The 21,407-nt window shown below is 44.5% G+C and overlaps 1 protein-coding gene across 1 annotated transcript in view; it reads left to right on the top strand.

Moving 5' to 3' along the window:
* LOC119962304 (dynein heavy chain 11, axonemal-like) overlaps positions 1-21,407 on the top strand; it is a 690,045-nt gene that overhangs the window by 524,855 nt on the left and 143,783 nt on the right. The window contains exons 39-43 of the mRNA XM_038790290.1: positions 4,761-4,922; positions 12,911-13,144; positions 13,546-13,692; positions 14,725-14,838; positions 14,927-15,070. Of these exons, the coding sequence (XP_038646218.1) occupies positions 4,761-4,922; positions 12,911-13,144; positions 13,546-13,692; positions 14,725-14,838; positions 14,927-15,070 (801 nt within the window). The remainder of the gene's footprint in view (positions 1-4,760; positions 4,923-12,910; positions 13,145-13,545; positions 13,693-14,724; positions 14,839-14,926; positions 15,071-21,407) is intronic.

Consider the following 21,407-nt stretch of genomic DNA (forward strand, 5'->3'; position numbering starts at 1 on the left):
GCAGAAGCTTGTGATCGGTCACAATGGAGAAGTGCCACTCTTAGACGTATTGATGGAATTTCTTGACTCCAAATATCACCACCAAGCTTTCCTTCTCTATTTTGACATAATGTTGTTCCGCATCTGCCACGGTCCTCAAAACAATAGCAATCGGGCACTCCATGCCATCATTTCATCTGTGGGCCAGCACAGCCCCGATGCAATGGAGGGAGGCATCACATGTCAGGACTAACGGCCGAGCTGTATCATAATGGATGAAGAGCTGCGAGATCGATAGACCTTTTTTCACCCTAGTGGATGCTTCTTCTTGTAAGGCACCCCAAACCGATTTCTGGTTCCTCGTTAACAGTACATGAAGGGGCGTCAACAGGGTGGCTAAGTTGGAGATGAATTTCCCATAATTCACCAAGCCCAAAAATGTCCAGAGTTCAGTAACGTTATGCGGAGGTGGGGCCCCTTTTATTGGCTGAACTTTCTCCTCCACAGGGTGTAGGCCATTCCTGTCCACCATGTACTCTATGTATGTTATCGGCTTTGCTCTGAACATGCACCTGCTCCACTTCAGCCAGGCACCCACTTGGGAGAAGCATCTGAGCGCTTCCTTCAGGTTGGCCATGTGCTCCTTATTGGTGGCAGCTGAGATTAGCACATCATCTAAATATACGGCTACCTTTGGCAGAAGCTGAAGAATACCCTCCATCACTCGTTGGAAGATTGTTAGAGCTGGTGAGACCTCAAATATTTGATGGGTGTACTCAAATAGCCCTCTATGGATGTTTATAGTTATGTATTTCCTGGATGCAGGGTCCAGTTCCACCTGTAAATAGGCATGGCTCATGTTGAGCTGTGAGAAGGAACATCCTCCAGCCAGTTTTGCATATAAATCTTCCACCCTGGGCATCGGGTAACAGTCCAGGGGCAAAGCCCTGTTCATCGTAAGCTTGTAATCCCTGGACAGACTTGTCCGTCTTCATAACCAATACTACGGGTGCAGCCCACTCTGCAAACCATACTGGCCGTATGATTTCTAGTTCATTTAGGCACTATAGTTCTGTAAACTTTGGCAAGTAAGTCATAGGAAACCAGCCTTTCCTTAAAATGCCTGGGTTGACCTCTGGATCCACATTAGAATAAGCCTTGGCCCCCTTAAATTCTTCCCGTATCCTACTGGAACACTCCCAAGGTATTTGCCCAGGACATCATATAAGTTTCCAGCGCCAATCGGAAAACTTGTTGCCAGTCAAAACTGAATTCTCGTAACCAGTCACACCCCAGCGTTTTGGGTCTCAGACCCTGTACCATAACCAAAGGAAGTCTGATCGATTGCTGTTCATGTGTTAACGGATTTACGGTGGTCCTATGATGCTCAGCAGTTTGGCGGTATAGGTTGCCAACCTCGTCCTCGCATCTCACATTGTTAGCGGTATGTAGCCAGCAAAAGGTCTGTTGGTCCACAATAGAGACAACAGCTCCCGTATCCATCTGCATCACTAAAGGATACCCACTAACTTGCAATGTGACCCTGATCAGCGCAACTTTCGAGGCTGTGATGCAGTTAGCTGCATCAATACAGTCTTCTGGAAGGGCCACGTGCAGACCCTGGCTTGTGGTGACCACACGACTGCCTTGGGTGGCTTTCTCTTTACCGGCTCTAGCGGCTCTGACCATCACGTGCCCTCGGTCCACACATCTGATTATGCAGTCGGCCCTCCCCTTTATCCTCGGTCTGCAGTGGCTCCTGAGTGCTGGGCCTGACTGGAATTGCACCTTGGGAGGCGATCTTGCCAGCCTGACACTGCAGGGGATCCAATACAGAGGGTGGGCCAAACTATGGACCCCATAGTCCATGGACCACTGAAGCTCCTGTACCCCTTTCTCTGCATTTCCGCGGGATAGTGGCAACTCAAATGCCAATTTCAAGTCTAGCCTGGAATCTGTCAACAGCTTCCTTTGTTATGTATTCCACAAACAAGCCTATCCCTCAACATTTCCGAGAGGGATGACCTGAACTCTCAGTGCTCCACTAGCCACCTAAGACGGGCCAAAATGTCAGTGATCAACTCACCCGGAGACCGCATAGCCATGTTGAATCTATAATGAAAAAATGAAATGAAATGAAAATCGCTTATTGTCACGAGTAGGCTTCAATGAAGTTACTGTGAAAAGCCCCTAGTCGCCACATTCCGGCGCCTGTCCGTATTATATCGAAAGATTTCGGATCAGGATGTTCAGCCATTAGTGCAACCAACGTATCGAACGATTTGGAGTTTGGTGCAGCTGGGTAAGTAAGACTCTTTATAATTCTAATAGTCCCTGGAGGCAGTCAGGAGGATCCCCCAAGATACCGTTGGCCTGAAATGACCAAGGAAGCCAGCGGTAGGAAGAAAAAGATTTATTTTACTTGTAACAATAATCTGCCCATGGCAGCATCTACCTGCAATCACAGCCCCCGTTGAGACAACCAACATGTCGGTCCCTGCTCAGGCCGGCTTTGATGTTCGGTTCTAATTAGGCCCAGCTGGGTGGCCTCTGTCCCCTACCTGGGAAGCTTGTGTTCCACGATAGGGAAAATGCTGGAAAATCTCAGCAAGTCTGGCAGCATCTGTAGGGAGAGAAAAGCGCTAACGTTTCGAGTCCGATGACTCTTTGTCAAAGCGTGTCAAAGCGACTCTTGTGTTCCACAATCCCCACTGGGAGATCGATAATGGTTTCTCCTTATGCCTTGTGGGAGTTACAACAGAGGGGCAATGTGATTCCAGCGAGTTGGTCTTGTAATGAGCATTCATGAGATGTTAATAAATGCCAATGGAGTTCCGACATTACTCAGCGGAAAACCTGACCTGCATTTCACCTGCCATGAAAGTCAGGAGAACAAAATTCCAAACTATTTTATCATTGACAGGAAGATGAATTTTTTCATTGACACCAAATTAAGAGCCCCACCCACCACAATTCAAACAGCTGGCAGGAGTGGAAGATTCCACCCACTATTCCTCCGAGAGGTAGAGATAGAAAAATTAACCTAGCTCTTCTCCTGCAGGCCAAGTGAGATAGAAACTACTGCACCCATGGCTGGGTACAAGTGATGTGTGCAGAACTCTGGTAGCCAGAACCAAGACCTTTATCTGGTGTCAACCATTTCTGTAGCCTTCACCAACTTTTAAAGTTGCAGGACAAACTTGCAACCACCTCTGCAATAGTCAGTGAAAATAGTAAGTAACTAAACTGGAAATGGCTGTGTGAGATTAAGAATGAAAATTAGCTGCCGTGTTCAAATTGAAAATGACACTGCTACAGTCAAGTCAGTAACTGATGTCATGATCTGCCAACTCTTTTTACCGACCATGCACAGCCCCAATTTCCATGCTAACGTCATCACCAAATGCCAACATCAGAAGTGTGCACACACATCGTGGACACCATCTTGGATCTAAACGGCACCCATAGCACTGAAAGTACAGGTGCCAAGCATCCAAATTCTGTGGCCCCAGTTAAATATGAGTTAGGTTTGGCACGCTACAGCCTTCCGGCCTGAACATCGAATTCAACAACTTCAGATGATCAGCCCCACCTCGACCCATTTGTTTTCATTTCATTTTAACTGTCTTTTACCATTTCTTTCTTTCCTGCACCTTTCTCCTCTTTGCTTCCCCCTTCCCCTCCCTCCACACCTACAGTTCATCCTCAGATGTCAGTTTCCCTGCTGTTTGACCTTTCACATCTTTTGTTCTCTCTGGGGACTGCCATTAACACTCTTTCCCCTTGGTTTCTGTGGCCATTAGCACCAAGTTTCCCTGGGTTTCTGTGGCTATGACTCATCTTTCATTCTCACTCCACAGTATAAATATTTCCCACTCTCTCTGTCTGTTAGCTTTGACAAAGAGTCATCGGACTCGAAACGTTAGCTCTTTTCTCTCCCTACTGATGCTGCCAGGCTTGCTGAGATTTTCCAGCATTTTCCATTTCGTTTCAGATTCCAGCATCCGCAGTAATATGCTTTTATTAAATATGAGTAATTTATGATTAAATGTTTTTGGATTATAATTTTGAATCAAATATTGTATTTGGGGTTGCATTGTATCCTCATGCTACAAAACACAAACAATATTGCAGTTTTCCTCAGCTTTTTCAAATAACGTTTTGTAGAATTTTCAAAAGGAGAACAATTTGGCATCTTTCATAGTTTGAAACCCAGGTGTTTCCCATTACATTTCTCTCTGCAATGTTTGCTGTCTCAATGACTGCTTTATTGCAGAGCTGAAATTGAATTCAAGGCTACTTAAAAGTCCTAAGGACATCTTTTTATTAAGTTTCTCATCAACCTATTTTCCATTATGAATGGTGGCAGTTTCCACAGGGGATCTTCTAATCATCTGTTGTAATTTTATTAGGACAGCCTCACGATCCCAGAAAAATTTCATAAATATTTTTTCTAAGGTTTCTGCAGCGCTTCCTCAAAGTTATGGTGGACAAGTGAGAGAACTAGTGAAAATTCATTCCTGTATTCTGGAGAGCATACCTATGGAGCTGGCTTATTAATGTGGTAGTCGCAGAGGGAACTACGTGGCCACATCAATTCTGTTTTTAATCCTGTATCATTAATATTGACATTTATGTCTCATTACATCTTTTCCCAAAGTCTCTTTACCATGCAAGACACTAATCATCAATTAAATGTATGAAATGCCTGACTACAACCTCAATAATCTCATCCCAATTTCTGTAACACATAATTTTGATTGTAAACATATACTTTTCAGGTTGTTCTGTGCTTCTCACCAGTGGGCTTTATTCTTCGGATGAGGGCAAGGAAATTTCCAGCTGTGGTGAACTGCACAGCCATTGATTGGTTTCACCCATGGCCCCAGACGGCATTGGAATCTGTAAGCCATAGTTCCATTGAAAAAATTGATGGACTGGAGGTAAACTTATTTTATGTGTTATATTGTGAAAAATTGTGTTTTTCAGTTTGTCAGCTGCAGAATCTTTCAACTATGAAAATAAAAAGTTATTTTCCCCCTTCCGAACCTTGTAGATCTAATGAATGATAAATAAACCAATGACTGGTATTTTGTTCCTGAAGAACAAATAGCCCTTGCATTGATGTAATAAAATGGTCCTGATGTAATTACTAATTGTTGGGTTCAAACTTCAGTTAATGCATTTACCTGAACCCTGAATGGACAGTGATATTTTATTTTCAAACTTCACGAGTTTACCTCTTTTTTAATAGTAGGCTAACAATTTAAAGCATTTATCAAAATATACAACTAACAATCAACAGTTTTGCAAAAGGGATTCTTTTGTAATATTAGTTTTTCTGGTTTTGTAAAAGACTTAACAGGTTCACCTATAGTGAGTTATAGAAACTGATACTGAAATATTCCCGTTCTTAATTTCATTGGGAATGAAGCTTTTGTATTTATAACTAAATGCTCATACCAAGGTGACACCTCTGGATGCTTTTGCTTGTGTAATAAATCTTCATGTGGCTTCATTTCATATAAATGCAATTAATTGCAATCTTCCTCTCTACTGTTTCACATATGGAATTTCAAAGTACAACCTCTAAAAATCCTTTTCACAGCGTATGTGACTTGTCTTAAATGCATTGTTATAAACATTGAAAATCTTAAGTTTTTATCTTAGATGTTTAAACTCATTTGTGCAGTTAGACTCCAAACATAATCTTGGTGCTCTTGTATATTAATTATGCACCATGCAGAGTTTTATGCTGTACTGAATTTTATATTTACATTCTTAAGAAATTTAAAAGCTTATTTTCTTGAGTGAAGTTGCATGTTTGTTAACTTTATTTGCATTCCAATAAGGTAATTTAAATTTATTGCTTGTCAGGCTTAAATTGACCCCATATTTTTTAATAAGTCAAGAAGAGTGACAGTTAATTTATCTAAAATGGGAGCATATTGTCCCAGAACATATTGGACCTGGAGGCATGTATAAAAGAGTTTTTTAAACACTTTTTAAAAACACTTATAATACAGTGTGCATTAGTGTGAAAACTGACTTTAGAATATCCCATTAATGACGCAGTGATCAGTTACCAATGGAAATAAATAATTCATGATGAAGGAAATTACTCTAATTAGCAAGCAGTTCAAGTCCTTTGATAAAACCCAGCTCTAATTCCGTGAAGGGCAGGAAGTGCTGTCATCAGTCAGCCCTGAAAAGATTAGCATCTATTATGAATGAGGTTAGGCACTCTAGTGAAGCCATGTGTGTCCTGGAGACAAACTTAATATGTTAAAAAACGGGACACAGTTAGTCTCACCAACACACCATGACTCCTGCTGAGCCATTGTGCGGAGGTACAAGCACAGAGGCACAATCTGATCATTCTTTTCCTGTCCATCATTCTGACAACTGTGAAAATACATTTTCCATGCAAAGTAGAAATAGGGCAAAAAGTATGTGTATAACAGCATGCATGTCAAAGAGTTTGTTTTATTCTTCAAATGAGATCTTTGAAATAAAGCTTATTATTCCAGAAGTATTGTGTTTTTAGTATTGGAATGCAGAATGTACATATACGGTAAAAATATATTCCTCATAATCTTCATTGAAAGAGATGGAACATTTACATTTTTGCCATATTATCAAATTCTGACCAGGTTGGTGCAATTTCCATCTTTGTTCTATGGTAGTGTATATATGTCAAGATATTTTTTTATAATTTAGGTTGGGTTCATAAATTCCATCCCTGAAACCCTAAACCTTTGAAGTGGACTATCAGTTTATCGTGCATTGAGATACTGTTGGCATGGCAAAATATTTGCTAATATATTGTTAGTTCATTAGACACCTATTGAAACAATAATATCTTTCCTTTGCACTCCGAATTATGGATTAGATAAGTGTTCATAGAATCATAGAATTTACAATTCAGAAGGAGGCCATTCGGCCTATTGGGTCTGCACCAGCCCTTGGACTTATATTTTGGAGTCATTTCATAGAATTCCTATCAAAATACCGAATATAGAAATGGCTAAGTTAAGTATATTTATAAATGCAAATACATACAACGTTCATTGCTACTTAAAGCACATCTACTCAATATGTCAGCTATTTAAAAAAATATTTTTATTAAGAAAATGTTTTCAATATAACACCGTAAAAACCATATGACACAATTAATACAATTACTGTTAGCCCCCTTACACTGGTTACTGAAGAAGAGCCAGGCATGGCCATGTGGCAAGCCGCAATAGATGGCATTTGATGAGTTAAAGAGACAGCTCTCGCCATTGTGACCACTGACCTACTTCGATTATGCCAAGCCACTGATAGTCACCTGCGATACCTCGCCTTTTGGCACCAGAGTGGTTTTGGTCCACTGAATGGACAATGGCACGGAACTCTTCTCAGTCTTTTGCCATTGCCGAACGAAATTACGTCCAAATCGAGGAGAGTTTGGGCGTGGAATTTGCAGTGGAAAAGGTCCATCAGTACATCTGCAGGCATGTTTTTGTGGTATTAATGGACCACAAACTCTTGCTGGGGCTATTTAAGGAGGACAGGGCGATCCCTCCCGTTGCATCCACACAAATTCAATGTTGGGCTTTACTGTTGGTGGCTTATGAGTATGTGTTGCAATATCGCCCGGGACAAAGATCCCTCATACGGATGCCCTGAGTCAGATTCCCCTGCCAACCAGGCTTGTGCAGATGAGGTAATCGTGGCTCTACATTTCATAGACATGTTACCCATCACTGCGTTCCAAATCCGTGCGTGGACCAGATGGAGCCCTAGCTAGCCCTTGTCTGGCACATAATTTTGTCCGGTGACCAACACCCTCGCCTTGCCCGACAACCTTCAAGCTTTCACGACAAAGATCTCACAACTCAGCATTGAGGACGGCATCCTCCTATAGGAAATGCGTGCTGTGGTCCCGGCGAAGAGGCACAGTCAAATTTTGACAGATCTCCATAATGGTCACCAGGGATGTCTGAAATGAAAATGCTTGCTCAGATTCTGGTTCCCTGTTGTAGCCGGGCATTGACACCGACATCGCGAATGTCGCCCAACAGTGCGGCCCGTGCCAGAAACATCAGAAACCTCTGCCGGCAGCACACCTCCACCCATGGGAATGGCCAGAAAGACCTTGGTCTCGCTACATATCAATTTTGCCGGCCTATTCCAGGGATTGATGTTCCTAATCCTGGTTGATGCCCACTCCAAATGGATGGATATTCACCAAATGCTCTCAATGACCTCCAAGGCCACGGTCAAATGGCATGACATACCTGAGGTCATAATCTCGGACAACGGGATGACGTTCACCAGCACAGAAGTTGACGCTTTTGTGTGGACCAACAGGATTCAACATGTTCGTACCGTACTACCAAGCATCGAATGGTCTGACCAAGCGGGTGGTGCAGATGTTCAAGCAAGGGATGCAGAAGCAGTTGACAAGTGCCCTGGAGACACATCTGGCCCGTTAGCTCTTCTGCTACAGGACTACGTCGTCCACCACCATGGGGGTGGCGCTGTCAGAGCCACTAATGGGACGGCGCCTTCACACAAGCCTGTGCCTTGTGTTGCCAGACATTGGCGGGAAGGTTGGCAGCAGACAGGTGCGATCAGAATCGGACACTGGTAGGCATGTGCTCCTTTAGCGTTTTTCGGCCCGCAACACTGTGTATGGCTGAAATTTCAGCGATGGAGTAATGTTGGTCCCAGGTGTCATGCTTAAGCAGGCGGGACTGGTGTTGTATCTGGTACGGGCACAGGGTCGCGAGTTGAATCGGAACGTAGATCACCTCAGCAGGTGCACCCCGGCATTGGTCAACACTTGTCCGGAAGAGCCGGCCCCATTGTTGCGTCTCCACCGTCGCTGGCACCAGTGCCGGCAGCACAAGTCCAAGACCCCCAGGATGCTGAGATGCTGAATGCAGAAGTCTCCGATTCCAAGTCCAATATGGAGACAAAGACCAACGGAGGCGGCGCCGCTTAGGTACTCAATTCGCAAATGATGGTCCGCCGTGCGCTACTTGCCACCATACCCCACATAGTTGACAGCTGAGCATCAACCCAGGGCAAAGTGGACCTGAGGTTCTGCCCGAACCCCCATCATGGCGGATGCCATTCCGGACTTGGTTTGGGGGAGAAGTGTTATAACCCTCCAGAGAGTCACGGGGTGTGGACTGAGATTCCCTGTGACCTTGGACGAATACGAGCTTCTCCGATAGTGGGACAGGACTTCATTTTAACAAGGGGAACCCAGCAGACCTAAAAACCCAACCCGGATGTGGGTCGTGATGAAGACCCTTCGGTTTTAGATAGTAGCCCTTTGTGTAGACCTTTTTGTTTTGCTTCCATCATTGCTTCTCTGTGGTCACTCTGTCTGGTTTCAACAGGTTGCATAACCACGGCGAAGCACTGGAACTGGAGTCTCCACCCAAGCAGAACTTGCCTTCGCCCTCGTCTGCAGCTCTGGCAAGTCCAACACTCCAAAGATAGCCACCAAATGGCAAGGCTCCACCTCAATCCCAAGAATTCCTGACAAGTTGCTGAAGGAAACCCAAAAGCTCACCAGTTTATGGCAAGACCAGAACATATGCATGTGATTCACCGGACCTCGTGAACAACGCTCGCACCTATGCTGCCCCTTTGGTAAAAACCCACTCATCCGTGTCCAGGCCTGATGTGCCCTCTGCACCACCTTGGACTGAACCAAGCTGAACCTAGTGCATGAGGAGGTGGGGTTGGCTCTGCATAGAGCTTCACTCCACACACCACACCCCTCCTCAAAAGCCTGACCCAGCTCCCCCTCCCACTTCCTTTTAACCTCATCCAATGGAACTTGCTCCACCAACCTAATCCAACTATAAATGTCCGACATCTTCCTTTCGCCCAGCTCAATCATCGAATTAACCCTATCCATCACCGAGGGCAAGGGTGCCAAGGGTAAGGAAGAAATCTCCTTACTCAAAAAACTTACACACCTGATAATACCTGAACATATTAGTTCTTGGAAGCTGGAACTTGCCTAATCGCTCTTCAAAACCCGCTCCAACCCCTCCTTTCCCCATGCCCTAAACGACGGGTCCAAGGCTGGTGGAACAAAATGATGGTTCCCACAGAAGAGAACTAACGGCCACTTGGCACCCAGCTTGAAATGCTGCCTAAACCGTCTCCATAGTCTGAGTGGTCACAACCACTGGACTTCAAGTCCACTTTGCGGGGAAAACGGAAGAAGAGGCGTAATCAGGGCCCTCAAACTAATGCCTCGACAAGCACTCCTCTCCATTCATCTCCACATGGACTCAGTACTCATAAACCATCCCTACACCTTCTCAATGTTCGCCGCCCAGTAATAAAATAACAATTTGGGCAACGCTAGACCCCACACATTGCCTTTCCCTCTGCAAAAACACCCTGGAAATCCATGGGGTCTTACCCACCCCAATAAAAGAAGATATTATTTTATTTTATTTATTTGGGAAGGAAAAGTGGAAGACACTGAAACAAAAATAGAAACCTTGGGAGAATATTCATGTTTACCGACTAGACCCTGGCTACCAGGGACAGAGGGAGGTGATCCCACTTCTTCAAGTTCAACTTGATCCCATTTACCAGACCTACAAAATTTAGTTTATGGAGCGAGGCCGAATCATGGGCCACCCAGATTCCCAGATAATGTAAGCTGGACCTGGTCAGGGGAAAAGGCGACCTTCCCAGATCAGCTCCCCTCTCTGGATGAATCACTGGAAAGCAATTCACTGGAAATTAAATGAAATGAAAATCGCTTATTGTCACAAGTAGGCTTTAAGTGAAGTTACTGTGAAAAGCTCCTAGTCGCCACATTCCGGCGCCTGTTCGGGGAGGCTGGTCCAGGAATTGAACCCGCGTTGCTGAACTTGTTCTGCTTTACATGCCAGCTGTTTAGCCCACTGTGCTAAACCAGCACCTTGTGCCTCTCTTCAGCTGGAAATATTCTGAGCCCAAGGCATTCATATGAACACTGGCGGTGGAGGCCCTATATAGGAGCTGGATCCAAGATATAAATTTCGGTCCAAAACCAAACCTTCCCAGGATCACGAACAGATACCCCTACTCCACCCTGTCAAATGCCTTTTCAGCATCCAATGAAATAATTACCTCTGGCTCAGGGGCTGAAGAGGGGAACCGAATAACATTAAGCTGAATATTGGCTGTCAGCTACCTGCCCTTAACAACCCCATTCTGTTCTTCCAATATTCTTCCTTGGAAGGCAGGGTTCCAAGCGCATTGCTAAGACCTTTGCCAGGAACTTTGCATACACATTCAATAATGAAATCGGGAAATACGGCCCACACTTTATTGGATCCTTATCCTTCTTTAAAATCAGAGAAGTCGATGCCTGCACCAATGTGGCCAACAATATCCCCTGGGACATGGAATCATTAAACATTTCTGACAACAATGGGACTAGCTGATCTACAAATTTCATATAAAAGTCGATCGGAAATCCATCCAGGCCGGCGAGTTACCTGACTGCGTCAGGCCCGTCCATTTCATGACCTCCTCCCGGGTCAACAGAGACTCCAATTCCTCCCTTCTTTCTTGTTCTACAACTGGGATCGACAAATCATCCAAAAACTCTAACATAGACAACCCTTTCTCAGGGGGCTCCGACGCCAAATCAAACATTGCTCTGATACAGCCTTGGAATTTTTGAATGCTGCATGCCTGATGGCCAGTTCCATTCCAACATCTTGATAAATTCTCACAACGTGGCCCTCCCATCTGGAGTCCCGATGATCTTTTGCCCACTGCAGAACTCTTTCTTTGTCTTGAAAACTATGAAAGCGCACGATGATCCCGCACGGTGGCTCACCAGCACCGGATTTCTGCCTCAACGACCTGTTGGCCTGATCCAACTCGAGAGGAGAGGCCATTTCCCCTCCCCCACCATCTTCCAAAACAACTATGACATAAACTTTGGTGGACTTGGACCATCCAAGCCCTTCAACAACCCAACCACCCTCAAGTTCTGTCTTCTGGAGGGATTTTCCAAATCGTCCACCTTGGCTCTCAATGCCTTGTTGTCACTGGCCACCAGGGCCATCTCCACTTCCAGAAAGGTGGTCACTTTGTCGTGAAAAAGCCACCTCAACCTCTTTCTGCTCCATGCCCTGCGCCTTTACAATTTTATCCACTTTTGTCAAGGCTGCTGAAATAGGGGACATCACCTCCTCAATCGCTCTTTCATGATCCTCAGAGACCTCCTGGGATAGTTTCTGATGTTCCCCTGCTAGGATACCTGTAAGCATCTCAGCAGTTAGTGGAGTGGCCACCGGTGATGCAGGAGCCTGTGCCATTTTCCTCACAGACTTGAGGCTTCTGAGTTCAACAACATTTCCTTATTTTTCTGCTGCCGAGTCTTGTATTTATTGATGTGGAGATGCCGGCGTTGGACTGGGGTGAGCACAGTAAGAAGTCTTACAACACCAGGTTAAAGTCCAACATGTTTGTTTCAAACACTAGCTTTCGGAGCACTGCTCCTTCCTCAGGTGAAAGCTAGTGTTTGAAACAATCATGTATTTATTGGACATCCCTTTTCCATGGAAATCTTAACCCATCGATCTAACCAAACTCCATCCCAAATCTCCTCCAGGAATCAGGTGAAAAGGGCTTAAATAAAAGTTCTCTGGTGGGAGCCACCTCGTGTTCAACTGCTTTTCTACATGCCGTCACTGGGAGCCCATGTCACCTATTTTTTCATGTTTTATTCATACAATAAACATTTATTCTGATCAAATTTAGCTAATATTTGCAGTGCTCTGAGAAAAGACTAACATAAAAAAGCATTAGGTATACGTCCAAAATCTCTAATGTAGTCTGTAAGTGGTGATGTATGGTATTTTATTGTTTATAATAAACATTTCCCCATTATCATGTCTTCTAGCCTGAAGTGAAATTTTCTATTGGCCAGTTTATTGCACACGCACACATCTGTGTGAATGAAGTTAGTGTGAAATATCAGCAAAATGAGAAACACTATAATTATACCACTCCAAAAAGCTTCCTAGAACAAATTAAATTGTACCAAAACTTACTCAGTAAGAAAAGAAGAGAACTAATGCAAAAGAAGGAGCGATTGGAGAATGGTCTTCAAAAACTACTAACCACAGCTTCACAAGTAAGTATTTGAAACAAAATTGTCATTGACATAATTGCACAGCTGAATGGATGACAAAAGGTATACTTTGTATTTACAATATTGAACTGGGATTAAGTAATAAGACGTGACTTATATTACCAAGTCAAAAGTAACATCCATTACTGCTTATCACTGGTATTTTTTCTCATGTGTATTTGTCTCTATTGGACTTGTCAGGGAAATATATTACTTTGAATGCAGCCATAGAGGACTGAAAATAATTAAACTGTTTCAACCAAGACACAAAGGAATGATTTACAGTTCCCAAATACCAACTGCTTTTAACTTTCTAACCCTAAAGATAATGGTTTGTGTTATTATATAATAAAATTTAACTTTTTACATTTTAAGTAGTGCATGTCTTGGTTTAAATTATCTAGGTAGAAGTTCTGAAGGCAAAACTAGCTGTTCAAGAAATGGAACTTCACCAAAGGAACAAAGACGCTGCGGCTCTAATCAACAAAGTAGGGCAGCAGACTGAGAAGCTGAATCAAGAGAAAGCTATTGCAGATGCTGAAGAGCACAGGGTACATGCATGACTGAAAACAGTTTGTCCAGCAGAGGTTGCAAGAATATGGATTTTTAGAAACTAAAAGTTGCCCAGATATTCAACATAGTTCATAAAATTGCACACATCTATTATTCGTTATCATTAAAATGTTTTCGAGCCAGAATTATTTTAAAGTACAAGAAAAATGCCTGTGTATTGTGGGAGATAGAATCCCTGCGATGCAGAAGGAAGCCATTTGGCCCATCGAGTCGGTACTAACCTTCCAAAAGAGCACTTTACCTCGGCCCACTTCCCCACCCAATCCCTGTAACCTCACGTATTGATTACGGCCAATCCACCTAACCTGCACATTACGGACTGTAGGAGGAAACCGGAGCACCTGGAAGAAACCTACGCAGACATGGGGAGAAAGTGCAAACTACACAGACAGTCACCCAAGGCTGGAATTGAACCCTGGTCCCTGGCGCTGAGGCAGCAGTGCTAACCACTGTGCCACCGTGCTGCCAAAATGTTAAATACAAGTGTAAAAATGTTTAAGACTATACCAATTGATCAGTTTTTATGAATAGTTGTTTAAAGGCACTTCCACAAATCACCTATTATTTCTATTTGAGTAATATTTAAAATAATTGGCGGGAATTACCAGCTGTTCACGCCGGCTGGAAATTCCAGTCCCAAGTCAGCCCACATGTTTCCAGGCAGCGAGGGGAGCTGTAACGGGAATTCTGGTGAGACTGGTAGATCCCATTGCCGGGCCGCCTCCCCCACCTAAAAACACGCGGCGGTTGGTTGGTAAATCCCACCCCATATTTTGAAGACAGGCATTTCTGAAAACATAAGATTAAAAACTATATTACTCAATGTTATAATAACAACTTTAAGTCAGAAAAATAAAACCCAACTAGCACATTTATGTTATTTTAAGGCATTTTTAAAAGAAAAGTAACAAAGGCTATTAGATGATTTTTTAAAAAAGTTTAACTTTAAACAAAGTATGAAAAGCAAGAATAAACACCCTAATTGCTTCATTGGTAAAGTATTGTTGCAGGTGACTGCTATCCGAGCTGAAGTGTCAAAGCAACAGCAGCAATCTGAAGAAGACCTTGCTAAAGCTGAGCCTGCACTTCATGCTGCAAATGCTGCCTTGAACACATTAAACAGGGTATGAAGATCAGGCTCTGATATTTGCAAGAAGTGGTATATTGGCATTTTTGCTAAATCACAGACTTTTTTTCTTTTTGTATTTATAGTCAAACTTGACAGAGTTACGAACTTTTCCAAATCCACCTGCGATTGTTACCAATGTTACTGCTGCAGTTCAGGTGCTTTTAGCTCCGAATGGGAAAGTTCCGAAAGATCGAAGTTGGAAAACAGCTAAAACATTGTTAAGCAAGGTAATCTTGGTTGAATAATCACATGTCCAAGTTAACTCAATTTTTAATCAAGACATTCTTTGTGTCTAAGTGTGATATTTATTTTTAAAAATTGAATAAGCAATTCAGCATTTTTAAACTTGCATTAGAGTTCAACATGTTGTTCTATTTTTTTTATGTATGCCACATTATAATATTTTTATGTTGCCACAAATAATTTGATTACAAATTTAATGCCTACCAAAAATGTTTCTACCTGTGAAATGCATTTGTTTTACTTTATTAATGAAATATTAATCAAGAGAGTCTAATTATAGTGGTATGTGTATAGATGTATGGAAAATATGTAAAATTCCGATCGCATATTTATTTCTGCTGATAAGGCCTGCAACTTTAAAATGTGAAGAAAATTTACTAAATATCACATTGAAAAATCTTTGGTCTGGAAACAAAATCATTAACAGACAAATTATTCTGTGCAGTCATAATCACAGAATTTTATAATTGATTCTCTTCACACCATAGGGATGCTGATAATTGATTCTGCATAAAATGACTAGCATATTGATTTATGTGTTCAGGAAAATATGAGTTAACATGTTATAACAGTTCTGTTTGGTACAAAATAAAAATTCTGAACATTACATATTTTAGACTTCATATTTGGTTCTTTACAATGTCAAGTTCATGTACACTATATTCAATTTAACAAAATCCCTGGTAATGTCTTGATATATGTGAAATGCTGCTGAACATTCATCTGGTATTTTCATAGTCAGTGATAGTGTGGACAGTAATTCTATGTTTTGTCCATTCAGACTACTTGCATGTTGAAGGATCCCATTTTAGAATTGTACTTTTTAAAATAAATTTAGAGGAGCCAATTATTTTTCTTTTTCCAATTAAGGGGCAATTTAGCGTGTCCAATCCATCTAACCTGCACATTTTTGGATTTTTGGGGTAAAACCCACACAGACATGGGGAGAATGTGCAAACTCCACACAGACAGTGACTCATCGCCGGGATTCGAACCCAGGTCCTCAGCGTCGCAGTCCCAGTGCTAACCACTACACCATATGCCGCCCGACTAGAATTGTATTTAAAATCAGATTACATTTCGAGCTTGAGAATGTGAATCTGACAGTTTAATCTCAGTGAATACATTCTTAGCATTGCTAAATCATATAGTTCTTGTTTGCATCTAATTTGAAGTTGTTTAACAAAATATGTGGTGCTAACTCTGTGTATTATTTGATGCAACAGTGCATTACTTACGTCACCCCAACACCCCCACTTCATCAATATGTATGACCAATGTCACACTTTTGTCTATTATCATCTTTTCATTCAATCTACTGAAATGTACGTTTTTAGGTTTCTGAAGAAGAACGTTTAACACAATTTGCAAACTAAAACAAATACAAATAAAACCTTTTAGGGTTATTACAAAAATGCTTATATGGTTAACAAATATTGGACTTAATGCATTTTAGTTTAATCAATTTGATTTACAATTCTGTCTAACAATGTAGTTCTGTATGCTTATCCCTGGGGCTAGGTTTTGAAACACATCTGCAATCATTTTTTATTGTAATTACTCATTCCAATCATTAACAATAATTATTTTTGATCTAGCCTTATTAAGTAGGGTAAACATCAGTACTATAGCCCTGAAAAGTAAAATACACAGCATGTCTTTGTGTCATGCCCTTACAAGTAAAAGAACTAAAAACAAAAACAGGCATCTTTAAGTCAAAATTAAAATTACAGCAAATAGAATTTATATATTTTTTGTCTCGCAACCTTAAACTGCAGTTGTTTTGTTGAGTCTCAGCCTGTTCCTCAAGCGTTTGATGCACAGTTGAAATACCAAGCCATGCTGTTGGCTGCACCTCACTAAGCATTGCACTGAACCCTGTGACAAAGGAATCCTTGCCATTCATGCTTACATCACCATTCAATAAACTCCATTCACCACACTGCTGTTTTAAAACATTGGGACAGCATTATATGAGCACTACTTTACTTAATGCAATGAAACTACCAAATGCTAGTTTACAAAGTTCTCTTCAGGAGGAACCTGAACATTGCATATGTGGCCTTGTACCAGGATCGTGTAGGCTGTGATTTTACGACTCAAGGCACACAGGAGTCAGATACATCTGACTTAATCTCCCATTTTTGTATTGATGAGCACTTTGCATGGACAACTGGTAGTACAATGGTAGCCTTTTTGCTGGTAACCTAGCTGCATTGCCAATAATAGATTGAGATCTCTAAAACAGACTAAGAACAAAGAAAAGTACAGCACAGGAACAGGCCCTTCGGCCCTCCAAGCCTGCGCCGACCAGGCTGCCCGTCTAAACTAAAATCTTCGACACTTCAGGGATCCGTATCCCTCTATCCCCATCCTATTCATGTATTGTCAAGATGCCCCTTAAACGTCACTAACGTCCCTGCTTCCACCACCTCCTCCGGCAGCGAGTTCCAGACACCCACTACCCTCTGTGTAAAAAAACTTGCCTCATCCATCTCCTCTAAACCTTACCCCTCGCACGTTAAACCTATGCCCCCCAGTAATTCACCCCTCTACCCTGGGAAAAAGTCTATGACTATCCACTCTGTCTATGCCCCTCATAATTTTGTAGACCTCTATCAGGTCACCCCTCAACCTCCTTCGTTCCAGTGAGAATAAACCAAGTTTATTCAACCTCTCCTCATAGCTTTTTTTTTATAAATGTTTTTTTATTGAGTTTTCATATTTTATATATGACAAATTACAAGTTATTAGAGAGAGAGAAAAAAAAAAGGAAAACACAAAAATTTAACATGAATATTTACAGGTAAGCATCTTCATAACAATAATTGTGGCCGCCCCCTTTAGCCAGCATACATATATACATATTTTACATTCCCCAATATGGCCGAGGCACATGTTTATAGGCATTTATTTATAGTTTGGTTTTGGGCCTTGGCTTGCCATCAAACCCCCATACCGAGCCCGTAGCCCCCCCCCCCCCCCCCCCCCCCCCCCCCCCCCCCCGGCTACCTTCCCCCGATTCCCGCCCATTTTCCCCTGGTTCTTGGCCACCCGACTATTCTTCCTCATGTACGTTGGCCACAAACAGGTCCCGGAACAGTTGCATGAATGGCTCCCACGTTCTGTGGAAGCCGTCGTCCGACCCTCGGATGGCGAATTTGATTTTCTCCATTTGGAGAGATTCCGAGAGGTCGGACAGCCAGTCTGCAGCTCTGGGTGGTGCTGCTGACCGCCAGCCAAACAGGATTCTACGGCGGGCAATCAGGGAGGCAAAGGTAAGGGCGTCCGCCCTCCTCCCCGGGAATAGATCTGGCTGGTCTGAAACCCCGAAGACCGCCACTATCGGGCATGGCTCCACCCTCACCCCCACCACTTTGGACATAGCCTCGAAGAAGGCTGTCCAGTACTCCACAAGTCTAGGGCAAGACCAGAACATGTGGGCGTGGTTGGCTGGGCCTCTCTGGCACCGCTCACATTTGTCCTCCACCTCCGGGAAGAACCTACTCATACGGTTTCTCGTTAAGTGGGCTCTATGTACCACTTTTAGTTGCGTCAGGCTGAGCCTTGCGCACGTGGAGGTGGAGTTGACCCTATGCAGTGCTTCGCTCCAGAGTCCCCACCCTATCTCCATCCCCAGGTCGTCCTCCCATTTCCTTCTTGTTGCGTCCAGTACGGTGTCGTCCCTGTCTACCAGTCGGTCATACATGTCACTACAGTTCCCTTTCTCTAGGATACTTGCGTCCAGTAGGTCTTCCAATAGTGTCTGTCGTGGCGGTTGTGGGTACGTCCTTGTCTCCTTTCGTAGGAAGTTTTTGAGCTGCAGGTACCGTAGCTCGTTCCCCCCAGCTAGCTGAAATTTCTCTGTCAGTTCGTCCAGTGTTGCGATCCTGTCGTCCGTGTATAGGTCCCTGACTGTCAGTGTCCCCCCGTCCTGCCTCCACCTTTTGAAGGTGGCGTCGGTCAGTGCTGGTTTGAACCTATGGTTGTTGCAGATGGGAGCCTTGTCCGACATTTTGTACAGGCCAAATTGCTGCCGCAGTTGGTTCCAGGATTGGAGGGTGGCTGTCACCACTGGGCTGGTGGAGTGTTTTTTGGGTGGGGATGGGAGTGCTGCCGTGGCGAGGGCCCGGAGGGAGGTTCCCATGCAGGAGGCCTCCTCCGCACGCACCCACTCGGCTTCTGGCTCCTGAACCATCCCCTTACTCGCTCGGCTGTTGCCGCCCAGTGGTAGAATTGTAGATTCGGGAGGGCTAGCCCCCCCTGGATTTTGTTTTTTGTATGACCTTCTTTGGGATCCTAGCATTTTTACCCCCCCCATACGAACGCCATGATATGTTTGTCCAGCGCTTTGAAAAAGGCCTTGGGGATGTAGATCGGAATGGATCTAAACAGGAAAAGGAACCTGGGCAGTACGTTCATTTTGATCGTCTGGACTCTCCCCGCGAGGGAGAGCGGGAGTGTGTTCCATCTTTGCAGGTCCTTAACACAAATGTCCGGAGATTGTTAAACGTGATCATGATGCCGGCAGTGGAGGGGGAGGCGGAGATAGTGGTAGCGCTAGACGCGGAGAAGGCATTCGATAGGGTGGAGTGGGAATACTTGTGGGAGACGTTGGAAAGGTTTGGGTTTGGGGAGGGATTTATCAAGTGGGTAAAGCTGCTCTATTCGGCCCCGATGGCGAGTGTGGTAACAAAAGGGAGGAGGTCAGAATATTTTGGGCTCCATCGAGGTACTAGGCAGGGATGTCCCCTATCCCCCTTACTCTTTGCATTAGCGATTGAACCGTTAGCGATGGCACTGAGGGGTTCAGGGGGGTGGAGGGGACTGACAAGGGGAGGGGAGGAGCATCGGGTCTCGCTCTATGCGGATGACCTGTTGCTGTATGTGGCAGACCCGGAGGGGGGAATGCCGGAGGTTATGGAAATACTAGCGGAGTTCGGGGACTTTTCGGGATATAAATTAAATCTGGGGAAAGGTGAGGTCTTTGTAATACACTCGGGAGACCAGGGGGAGGGAATTGGGAGGCTCCCCTTCAAAAGAGCAGTAAAAAGTTTCAGGTACTTGGGGGTGCAGGTGGCAAAGAACTGGGGGACCCTCCACAAGCTGAACTTTTCTAGGCTGGTGGAACAGATGGAGGAGGAGTTTAAGAGGTGGGACATGGTGCCGCTGTCGCTGGCAGGGAGGGTGCAGTCAGTTAAAATGACGGTCCTCCCGAGGTTCTTGTTTTTGTTCCAGTGTCTGCCCATCTTCCTCCCTAGGGCCTTTTTCAAGAAGGTAACGAGTAGTATCATGGGGTACGTGTGGGCACATGGCACCCCTAGAGTTAGAAGGGTCTTTTTGGAGCGGAGTAGGGATAGTGGAGGGCTGGCGTTACCCAATCTTTCAGGATATTACTGGGCGGCAAATGCATCGATGGTACGAAAGTGGATGATGGAAGGGGAGGGGGCAGCTTGGAAGCATATGGAGAGGGCGTCCTGTGGCAACATAAGCTTAAGGGCACTGGTAACGGCACCATGGCCGCTCCCTCCCACGAGGTATACCACGAGCCCGGTGGTGGCGGCCACCCTCAAGATCTGGGGGCAGTGGAGGCGACACAGGGGGGAAGTGGGGGGTTTGATAAGGGCACCACTAAGAGGGAACCACAGATTTGCACCGGGAAATACAGGAGGGGGATTTCTGAGCTGGCAGAGGGTGGGCATCAGGCAACTGAAGGACTTGTTTATAGAGGGGAGGTTTGCGAGCTTGGGAGAGCTGGAGGAGAAATTCGGGCTCCCCCCGGGGAACACGTTCAGGTACCTCCAAGTGAAGGCATTTGCCAGACGACAGGTAGAGGGGTTTCCCGTGCTTCCCGACAGGGGGGCGAGTGATAGGGTGCTATCAGGGGTCTGGGTCGGGGAGGGGAAGATCTCGGACATTTATAAGATTATGCAGGAGGTGGAGGAGGTACCAGTAGTGGAGTTGAAAGACAAGTGGGAGGTAGAGCTGGGGGAACAGATAGAGGATGGGACATGGGCAGACGCCCTAGAGAGGGTCAACTCGTCGTCGTCATGTGCGAGACTGAGTCTCATTCAATTTAAGGTACTGCATAGAGCCCACATGACGGGGACAAGGATGAGTCGGTTTTTCGGGGGTGAAGACAGGTGTGTCAGATGTTCGGGAAGCCCTGCGAATCATGCACACATGTTTTGGGCATGTCCGGCACTGGAGGAGTTCTGGAAGGGGGTGGCAGGGACGGTGTCGAGAGTGGTGGGGTCCAGGGTCAAGCCAGGATGGGGACTTGCGATCTTCGGGGTTGGGGTGGAGCCGGGGGTACAGGAG

This window comes from Scyliorhinus canicula, chromosome 2 (genome assembly GCF_902713615.1).
Source record: "Scyliorhinus canicula chromosome 2, sScyCan1.1, whole genome shotgun sequence".
Taxonomy (NCBI): domain Eukaryota; kingdom Metazoa; phylum Chordata; class Chondrichthyes; order Carcharhiniformes; family Scyliorhinidae; genus Scyliorhinus; species Scyliorhinus canicula.